At 41.7% G+C, this 11,386-nt stretch overlaps 1 protein-coding gene across 1 annotated transcript; it reads right to left on the bottom strand.

Annotated features, from left to right (window-relative positions):
* Positions 1–795: 795 nt before the first annotated feature.
* Positions 796–10,213, bottom strand: rgs7bpa (regulator of G protein signaling 7 binding protein a). The gene is made up of 6 exons (XM_084359229.1): positions 9,154–10,213; positions 8,058–8,224; positions 3,548–3,678; positions 2,988–3,132; positions 2,016–2,086; positions 796–1,853 (listed from the first exon to the last, which is right to left on the bottom strand). The coding sequence occupies exons 1-6, from the start codon at positions 9,301–9,303 to the stop codon at positions 1,762–1,764; spliced, it is 756 nt and encodes a 251-aa protein (XP_084215355.1). The 5' UTR covers positions 9,304–10,213; the 3' UTR covers positions 796–1,761.
* Between the last annotated feature and the right edge of the window lie 1,173 nt (positions 10,214–11,386).

Raw genomic sequence — 11,386 nt, 5'->3', positions numbered from 1 at the left:
AAACTAGTTTGAAATTAATCAGCAGAAGTTAAGCAGAAACCAGTTGGCGGTTTCCTGGAAACGCATTAAAGAAATTACCAGTAATTTATGAACTGTTTGTTGGAAAATAGCAGAATATTAGAATTAGATATTATAATTAAATGATATTGGGGTGATTTTCAATCAATTTTGAAGTAATTTTTGTGGTAATTTGTGGGTAATTTCAAAGAAGTTTCACATGTTCCTTGTTAATTACTCCGAATTTACCATAAAAATGTATAGACCTGTAAAATGAAGAGTTGTGGGTTGTTGGGGAGTTACAAAAGAAACTATGTCAGCCGCAGAAACTTAAAAATACTTCATTCCAGCAGCAAAAGTAGGTGACCAGCTGGATCCTGTGCGAGGTCTAGTGGTATAATCTTTCTCTCTCTATTTCCTTTATATTCTTTTTCTCCAACACATAATAAATATAAACAAAAGTGGCTTGATATGGGCTTAATAAAAGATTATCTGGATTTTACTGTCTTGCAACAGCTCTGCATCTTTGTCCTTTAACCCTCACAGATAGTAATGTTTACTCTACAAACAGGCTCAGCTGTGGGACAATGCAAATCAGGAAGAAATATCAAAATATAATACAGTGAATGTTGGGATGTTGATTCCTAAAAATATGACATATTACATATGACCTGAAAAATGCAATCCATCCATGAAATGAATTCAGTTTGAGTTTTGCAAGTGTGTCTTTGTGATGGTTTGTCTCCATCCAGTGGACATTTCCGTGAATCACATACAAGAAAATTACCGACTTGTTGATTAGTTTCAATAACAAAAGTTTTATTAACAATGTAAAATGACCTATATCAGCTTTGACTATTGTACCTTCACCGTGCCCTAAACATTGATCACTATCATTTAATAAGCAAGACCCATGCTGCCCCCCTTTGTCTGCCTCAGACAGAGGGAGACCCTCCCTGCTTATACCAACCAACAGACTCTTTGCTTTGCTTACCATCTCCAACTTTGAAAATAATTCAGAGAGCATTGCGTAAAGAGTATGTGTATATACAAGTCTAATGTCTCAGTTTATGGATAGATATTGTGTGCAAAGAAGTTTTCTTTTTGAGTATTGTATCATATATTCCATTTTGAAGCTGGAAAGATAAAGTCGGGTACAGGTTCTTGGTTTATGGAAGACTAAATTAAGTACATTAAGGAGAAAAAACAGCAAGAAACAGAAAACAGAGACTGTAATACACAACAAACTTACTCTGCACAAACCTGTCATCTCAGCTCAGACAGACGAGTGTATAACTTTGCCTTTGCAAGTGCCATTCTCAAAGATTTGGACGGCATCTATTCATAAGTTATCACATTATTTCTGACAAAAATGGACAATTATATTCCCTTTTTTTTAAAACATGAATCCTCATTTCATTCAGTCAGGTTCATGGAAGTAACATTGACATTATTTCAAATGACCTCTCATTCTCTTTTACATTGGACAAGCGGATATCTGACTTCATTTACCAAAAAAGGGAAAAATTTGTTGCAAAATATCTTAAAATATATGTTCATGACTTTTGTTTTCATGACATTGCAGTTACAATTCTTATTTGTATTACAAAATAAAATTATAAAATGGGCAGCCTTTAAAAAAAAGTGAAAGAGACAATTTATTTGAAAATGGCAGTAATAGATTGGTGGGAGACACAAGTGGTGAAGGACAGTGGGTAATGGTGTCTTTGTTGCCGGCGCCTCCTACCCACGAAGGCGGGGCCCTTAGCTGGTTACCAGGCAACAGAGCCCAAAGAACCGCCTCTTCCTCTGTCGGACCAGTGGGTAGGGAGTCAGGTTCAGCAAACTGCTGTCATCTGGGCACAAGAACACACACAGACCACTGCCAAGTCAGACGTTTATGCTGGTTTGAACCATGACACACAAGCCGCGATCTCAATCAAGATTTTAAAAGTGTTATTGCTCCGTTGCATTAAGGTGTGTGTGTGGGGGGGATGGGTGTGTAACGGGGTTCTCACCTTGGTTCTTCAATGGTAAAGGCATTGTCTCCCTGAGTTTGCTGAGAAGGTTCTTCATCTCCCTCATATCCCTGCAATCACACAAATAAAGGCTTTATCAAATGTGCCCTATCATGTTTCATGCACACAAACGTACAGATAGGCACGTATTCTCAGGACCACAACTTTAGCAACCACTAACTTGCCTCACCTGATCGAAAAATATACCTTAAAATATAGGTATGTTGCATGGTAAACTGTATTAATGTCTAGTTTCAGCACCTAATATAATGAACATAGCACAGTACCCTCCACACACGCTAGGCCATCCCTGAGGATGTGTAGTATTTTTCAAGTAGTTGGCAAACAGACTACTCTGACACCAACATCCCAATTAAAAACTAGAAGTTATAAAATACTTGCAGCAACCGCATATACTGTGAAAAATTTGTGTTGGCACACAAATGTAGGTTTGTAACCCACATATTTGGCAGGTCTATGATTTAATAGTAAATTGAATGTACTGGGTGTCTTATATGGAAAAATATGTAAATTTGGTTATTTTTCAAAGCACACACTGCCATGCAATTATATTTTCATAAAAACCGATGTTAAATTAACTGCAAGGAACTTTTAACTGATTATGAAATTGTCTCAATTTAATATTGATCCCTCTGTATAACCTACATCAGCCAATGAGGCCATCAGCAAGATGATTGGCTATTTCTATGTAGTTGTTATACTTATTCTCGATGCAATGCAATTAGATAAACTGTTTTAACTACAATTATGTGTCTCATAAAGTGTTAATAATATAAACAGAAGAATGAATGTTATAAAGCAAAAGGTAAAAAGTGTAATTTTAATGTGACCTGTGTTTTTTGCATTTCTGTTCCACACATGGGCTTCGACCAATAAAGATGAACATGCACAATTATTATTCACACACAGGAGGACACAACGTGCACCACAACACACGGTTCGTCGACCTACTTTTCTATGTTTTCTATGTCAGTGGCCACCAGCCAGCAGAGCTGAGGACAGTCAGTGGGGGAGGAAGACGTGTCCTCCAGGATTGGGATGTCCGAGCCCTCTTCGGTCTTACTGTCGATCCCGGGAGGGCCACAGGAATCCTTACCTAAAGCACACACAGATAGCCAGCCTTAAACATATCTCGCCACAACACGCATTAAATCATGAGGAAGAGGAGGTGGAAAAAAAAACACAAAAAACCAAAACAAGAAAAGAGCTCAAATTAAGTTAAATCAAGCAGGTACAAAAGTGCTGGTTTCTATTTATTCACATATATTCAGCATTGTTGATCATGCTGCAATTATTGGATGATGATCTGGATAAAAATAACATCTCAGAAAGCTCTTAAAGAATAATGATATCTCTGCATGTATTTTGAAAGTCTGCTAGTGATTGTCTCGGTTTCTCTGAAATTAAAGAAACAGAAACAAAGCATGCTGCAGATAAACCAGCACGCATACTGTATGTAAACTCACACCTACACACAATAACAACGCAATGAGGCGTATTCGTGTATTAACCTTTCCTGTGGAGCTGCAGGGAACCGAGCAAGCACACCGACTTGAGCATCTCAGTGATGTACATCTCCAGACAGCACTGCAGCTGTATGAAGAGCCTGCAGATCTCAGGGTGGATCTCCCCATCCTCTGGCCTGAAACAGCATAACAGGAACACACTGAGGTTAAAGGCTGGAAGTTGATGAAATCTTGATACACTGACCAACTTTATGGATATGGATAAGACACAATGAGCTCATACATGGGTGCTGAATCTTTAACTCCACCAGTTTTACACATTAAGGTGTGTTTACAGGTCTCGGGGAGTACGATTGCATACGTGTAATAAGTAGTATAAAACATTTTGTGGCTCCTGAGGAAGCTATATAATCTGATAAATTGCCTCCACTAAATGGTTGCATTGTGGGTAATATAGGCACCAGGTTTTTGAAACGCATTACATTGGTCTAGCATTGTACTCGAATAACACTGATGGACTCATAATGGATATAAAAACAAATGATCAAAATCGATGCAGCACAATCAGAGATATCGCTTCAGTTTCCGCACACATTTTTCTTCCTCTTCAAAACCTGGCGCCTACATTGCTCACAGTGTTACTTGGGCACTGTTTATCAGATTACAAGCAATTTTCTCTGGATCCACTAAAAGCTTTATTCTACTTTTTCACATACGCAGTAATACTCCCCAAGACCTGTAATTCAATTTTAATAAAAATTGGAGGTAAAATCGGAGGTGTCAAACCTTTAATGTGGTGAATAATCAAAAAAGAAGGACAGGATACAATTTTGGATACAAATTGAAAATTAATTTTGTTTTGTCTTTTTGCCCGGACAGGAAAAAAATAAATCCTATTGATTCATGCCTCTGTGTACAACTGTAAATACAGGTGTAAGTGCTAACCCCAATATTGGCAGGAGCTCCCCTCAAAGATCAATGTTCAGCCTGTGGCTTTGAAACTTGTCAAACTTGACATGTGACAGAAAAAAGGCAACACAACGTCCCGATCTGAGTAAGCAAAAAGTAGCAAATTCAAATTTACCAAACATAATTATTCCTTCAATATCAAATACATTTTAATTTATGAAAGATTTTGTCTTGTTTTGAAAATGAATGTTGTGAGTGCAGAACGTGTTGGACATACAGCATATGATCACTTACAAATTTACATTAGATACGGAAAGCAGTGTCTGATATCGAAACCTTTGTAGAGTATTTTCGGCACACACATCTTTTTTGTCCCATCATAAACAGCCAACCGCAAATGTCTCTAACAGGGGCACTCCCAGAAATCTTTTTAGGGTGGCTGTGGCCCCCTCTGGTCCCCCTAGGGATTACAAAAACTCAAATGTTTATTTAGTAAATATAATATAAAAATATAATTTATTAAAAAGTCTACCAAACATTTCCACATGAAAACAATCGATGAGATATAAGCTGTGAAGTTTACATTAAGGATGAGTAAACAGGAGCTTCACTGAACTTGTTCCTGTTGCTTTGTGTCAATAGCAGACATGCTCAACACCACTGCATGATTATGTTATTGTGTTAGTCGTGTGTCCATATTTCTGGCTTCTTCAGCCACCTGAGAGTATATAAATAAAACGCAGTGAAGAAGTTCAAATACAAGAGCCCCTTCTGAGCATTTTTTTTTTTATTTACCCAGAGCTGATCACTAGCTTTTTATGAGACACCGCAGTAGCTTCACAGCCATATAAATCTGGTGTTCAAGGGGAAACTACAGCAGGTGATATTCAGTGGGTGTGATATCACATGGGAAAGTGACAGCGATGAAAGGCGTGAAACTTGCACCTGGTAAGAATATTTTCTCACACGAAAATCGTGCTGCTGCGTTCCCCTTCTTCTGACGGCGAGCTCTCTCCTTCCCAACCTTGTTTTGTCACACTGCTGCCTTCTCCAGCACTGTTGCTAAAGCACAGCTGTCATCGGTGCTATCCCCGCTTATCAGCTTTCTTCTAGCACGTTGGAGAGGCCCCGCATCACTCAAACCATTCAGACACACTGGCTTTATTTGATTAAAGGGGAATGACCTGCGCTGTCTAATTCAAGCTCTGTGTCTCTAGTAGCGGAGACAAACATTGAAATGGCCCGGAGAGCTTTTAGAGAAGGAGGTTTAGAGTATGTGCTGGTGATGATTATGACGATGATGCTGATGCTGTTATCAGTAGGGACTAAGAGTTCTCTCTAAAGCTGCTGCACTGTCTCTATTTCTGTTGCCGCAGCTGGAAATTCAAGAAAAGAGATTTAATGGATAGAACTTGTTGTCTCGGGGAGAAAAGTATGTAGCTGTTGCGATTTGGAGCTACGTGTTTGAAAAAAGAATAGTGCAGAGCATGAAGGTGCTGCACTCTTTCCCAAAGATTTAAATAAAGATGTTACTGAGGCCGGTGGATGTTGTATGATTCATGACAGGAAACATGCGGCAGACATGTTCGTGAGTTTGCCACGCACATGTGGCTCGAAGCCTCGGTACATTAAACGGATAGATTTTGTCATGCATGTAACAGACAGTGAAGGATATGCACTCCTAAATCACTGTAAGATATAGCAAGATGATTAATTATTGAGTCAGGAAATAGGTCACAGTGCAGAGCGGCTCACACTATTTTAAACTCGTCACGAGCATCTCACAGGTCTCCAACAAATGTCGCTCAATAAAGAGGAATATGAGCTATACTGTGGCTGTAGTAAACCTGATACTGTTATTGTCCCAACATGCCCTGGCTTTGGCGAGCAGCTAGCACTGCAGACACCACTCCAAACCTCTTTCACCACTGGCTTCAGTCTGTCCCATTGTTATTTAAGTAAGTCTGAGGGTGCCAAGTCAGCTGGCGTCTTTAGCCTCACTGAGGACCTTCAAATCCCAAGCCTCACATTGCCCTTCTTCCACTGGCACCAGTAGATGTTGGGCTCAGTGGAAGGGTGCAGGCCAAGTCAACAGACACGTCAGGCTTCTATCATAGCTGTTTTCTACGGTGGCCTTGAGGGTCAAACACAAGATTTCACATAAACACAATAAAACGTTTTCTGTTTGCTCCGTCTCCGTGCGTTCTTAAATGTTGTTGTATTTTGCGAAATCTTGTTGTATTTTGACCCGTTAGAGCCACTGTAGTTTTCCCTCCAATCTTCAGCCAAAACCTCTATCAAAAACAAACCACTTGTAATATATTTTAGGATGAAAAATAATCAGAATATTTTCTGGTTTCTTTACTCCTCTACGACTGAAAAATTAATCTTTGGGCGAAGACTTTTAAAGGACAACGGCACCAATTTTACACATTAAAGTATGTTGACAGGCTGTGGGGAGAACTAGCTCCAGAGGACATTGCATGTAATCTGATAAATTGCCTCCAGTGATGTCACTCGGAAGCTACGTTGCATTGTGGGTAATGTAGGCGCCAGGTTTTGAAAAAGAAAAGAAATGCTGTATCGATTTAGATCATTTGTCCATAATGAGTCCAACAGTCTTATAGGAGTGCAATGCTAGACCAGTGGACTGCTTTTCAAAACATGGCGCCTACATTACCCACAATGCAACTGATCTGGAGGAAATTAATCAGATTACATGCAGCTTCCTCTGGAGCCACAAATGGCTTTATTCTACTTTTCCACATGTGCGTTAGAGCTCACCAAGACACTTTAATGGGTAACACTGGTGGAGTTGCCCTTTAAGGACGCCATCTCATCTTGGGCTTTGGAAAAACACTGATTTGTCACCTTTTTCTGACATTTTATGGACCAAACATCTAATCGATTAATTGAGAAAATAACCAATCAATTGATCATGAGTGTAATTGTTATTGCAGCACTTTTATCATTGGTTTCTGATGAAAACTAATATATAATCTAAAATAATCTGCACTCTAGATAACAATAACATCCGCTGTTGAAAAAGCATGATAGTAGCTAAATGTTCAAATGACCATAACAGAGACACAACACACACACACACACACAGGACCACTCTCACAATGCATTAAAAGCAGCTATGCAAAAGTCATTGGCTCCACATTATTGATACTATTATCTCATACATTCGCCCTGGGAAGCATTCCACTTCATGCATTAACGTTTTAGGCCCGAGCTAATGGAAAGTGGTCGGTTACAGTATATGCTGCTGTGACTGCTTCCTGGTAAAGCTGTCCCTGCTAGCAATTAGAGACTATGGTGGTTTTTAAAAGCTGATCTCATGTTCTGTTTTTCTCTCCACAACTCTTCCCTCCCCACCACCACCACCACCAACACTTCTTCAGGCTCTCTTGGTCTCACTCTAATGGAGCAGACACTTGGATGATTTCTTTGAAGTGGAGAGAAGCAGGCTTAAGTATACATGTGCCTAAAAATGGGGATGCTTATGCAAATTGGAGATAAATTTAGATACTTTACAACTTTAGGCGCAGCAGTGTTGCAGAGCGCCCCAATTCCGAGCCCCTGTCTTTGCGAGAGGAGCTCGGTTTTCAGCACCATGGACAGCGTGTGTGTGCCAACTCACCCCGATATCAAGGAGAGACTGTGGTGTGCCGCTCTCGCCATTTCGCAGCCTTTAGTTCGGGTCTTCAGCATTTCGGCCCGTAAAGTGGGACAGTCCACAGTGATTTCGCCGATGGAGATGACCAGCTCACGGTACAGAGCCACAAGTGTATTGAATTCCTGGACGATCTGTGTTGCAGTGAAATGACACACACAATAAGTTATGGCACAAACTTCCTGTTCTGGTCTTGGCAGTAGAAAGGCTTTTATAAGTCGGCCTGTGAACATGAAAACACGTCAACCAAGCTTTTCTTTTGCACACTGGGGATAAATAATAACGTGCCTGTGCAGGTGCACGATGAAGTGGTACTTGCACTAAAAAAAAAATTGCAACCTTGCGCATATTGCCGTCACAAAAAGCCCACTGATCTCTGACAGAAACCAAAAAGTGACGCGTTAAAATGTAATCCGCAAAGTCAGGACGCACGATGAATGACCTGATTTATTTATTTATCTTTGTATTGATGGGGGTTATGCTAAGTTTGGTTGTTTGCACAGCCTCAGAGCTCAAGCATTTCGCTCATTTTTTTTTTTGTGCAACTCCTGCAGAGCATCCTGTGAACGACCAGCGAGGCTCCATGACGCTCGCTGCTCCGTGAAAGGGTGAAGAAGGCTTGCACATATGATCTGTCACAACACAGCACCTATACTGTGTGTGCGCGCGTCTGTGTGTGTGTGTGTGTGTGTGTGTGTGTGTGTGTGTGTGTGTGCCACGACCACGATCACCCCCCACCCCCGTGGATAATCATGTAATTCGGGTAATTTTCAAAATCAGCCCCAGCACTCCAAATGCAAATCACACAGTCAATCTGCACGCCGAGATGATCTGCTTGGCTTCACTGCCGACAAAGCAATGCAAATGCATAAAGCTATTTTTAGGCTCCCAGACCGGGTTACAGTCTTTTTTTTTTTCTTGCAGCTATTAACAGCTGTCGCGTGTGCATCCTTGCATGCACGGGATGGTCGATGGTCCAAGAACAAAGACAAGGTTTGGGAAAATAACACAGCACTTCTTATTAGATGGGAACCATGCAGGCATTGACGTGTCGCAAACCTACCATTCTGCAGTCGGCCACGGCGCGCTGGGCTTTGCGGGTACTTTCGGTGCTCTCCCTCCTCTCTGGGTCTCGCTGAGGAGGCTTGCCGATCTGGAAGATGTTCCCGGCGGATCTGGGGCGATTTTTGCGCCCATTCGATGCAGAACTCATGCATACACATCCACTAACAAAACAGCCCTAATACAGAACGGTTTGGTCTTATTTCCCACCCCCCCAAAAAAACTCCACCACTTTCTCTCTTCCTGCCTCACCAACCCCTGCACCTCGCTGTTCACCTTCCTCCCGTTTACGCTCGATTCACCTTCGCCAACTACTGGCTGGGTTTGAACCTCGGTTTATTGTTATTGCTCTGTCTACCTCGCTCACGTTCCTCCCCTCTAGTGTGGGAGACGGAGCAAATATTTTCCCAGACGAGCCACGGAGCGCAGGAAAAGAGCCGGATGAGCGCCTGCGACTCCTCTCCGCATTGCCTCGACTGCGACGGGGCGCGAGTCACCTTCACTCCAGCAGCACACGGTGCACAGTGAAGACTTCACACACCCAAAACCCCGGAGTCCAGCTAGCTGAGGTGTCTTCTCTGACGCACCGATGTCGGGAGGAGACGATCGCACTCACGGACACTCTCCAAATGCAACCATTTTTTATGATTGCGCGTTTCCATTAAGCACCACTAAGACGGGGCGATAACGATCTCTTTCTGAGCTGCACAACCTCCTTATAGAGACGAAACCACGCTGCCAGCGTCCCCGCAGCGCGCAGAACGTGCCGGAGAAACGTTCAAGGAAACTTAAAATCCTGGTATCGCGGTGTCAGCTCGGCTCCGCGTCTTTTCTTCGAGTGTCTCCAGCTCGTCGGGCGGGCCTATATGTCTAACCTTGGAGAGGCAGCAGAAGACGAGCAGTTGCTACAGGCCTGACGTGGCTCTGTGGCTGGCAACACTGCGCACCCAAAGGACGGGAATACTAATAGGGCCCATCAAGTCAGACCCCCGCCCAGAGCTGTGCATGAGCTCCTGAACGTGTGAAAATCAGACTACTGGCTACTTTTCCTCCACAATACAACACACAAAACTCAATATCACAGTGCATACTTTTAATATTCTAGTAAACACTTATTACAGTTTCCCTGACCTTGCATCTACTATGACATATTTATATTTCTTATACAGGCAGGCCCATTTTGTTGAGACTTCTTCTTTCTAAATCTCTACCCCTCTCTCTACTCCATTATTTTACTCTTATAGACACATAGTGTGGTGTAATGTTCCTTTATTAGAGTCCACAGTGATCTCAAGATATTTTAAATGTTTTATGTGTTGAAATTATGCGTTTTTTTTCTCACTAGGCCTTCATGTTGGTGCAGAAAACTTATGGTACGTCCTCCATGGCCAAATACATAAACATTGAAAGTATTATGTAAATTTGAAATAAGCTGCTTTCAGGCACACACATACAAATGGAGCACAGCCGCATCAAAGACAGAGTGAACATACATGTCTGTATGTAAATTTAACAATAAATGTGCCAGTTTGTTGTCTATGATTACACTATAAAAGAAACTAATAAATACATATTTCTTTTTGTTTTCTTTGTGACTGTTACTGCGCCTGAATCCTGAGTGACTATTTGTTTCCTTTCTCGCCTCCTTCCTCCGTAAAGACGAAAGCATGTATGTGGTGGATACTGTGAATAAATTAGGAGTCCATTTCAGTGTTATGGTGAGTGCTCCTTCGAAACCTGCATTACTATTTAATTGTGAATGCAAAGGAAGATTTTCAAAAAACCCATCTGTGTAAGTGTTTTGGACACACACAGCTGCACTCACACAAACACACAGAGAGAGAGAGCAGAGTGGACTTACAGTGCAAAGTTTGTCCACTTCAGCTTGCCAGTTGAAAGTCTCTCCTCATGGCCTCCCCAAACTCTCCTGCTGGGGGCCCTCACACCTCTCATCACACAAACTCCAGCAAAAGACAGACTCAAGTCTCTAACCGGAGCTCGTGCTTTCCAAAGAATAAACCCAAATATATCTGTTTGGTGCTGCAGTAGCTGCTGTGAACTTCCCACCCACAGAGGTGACACATTACGTTGCCAGGTTTCATAACCAGAGGTCACTCCACCAGGCTGCAGACTTTGTTAGCATTCCAGCTGGCAACACAGTAAACCAATTGACCTACGGTGTTGGTATTGTGTTCAAATATATACATTGATATAACAATACAATATTACTATGT

The sequence above is a fragment of the Pagrus pagrus genome (assembly GCF_965226575.1).
Source record: "Pagrus pagrus genome assembly, chromosome: 8".
Classification (NCBI taxonomy): Eukaryota; Metazoa; Chordata; class Actinopteri; order Spariformes; family Sparidae; genus Pagrus; species Pagrus pagrus.
This window is presented reverse-complemented; position numbering and strand designations above follow the sequence as displayed.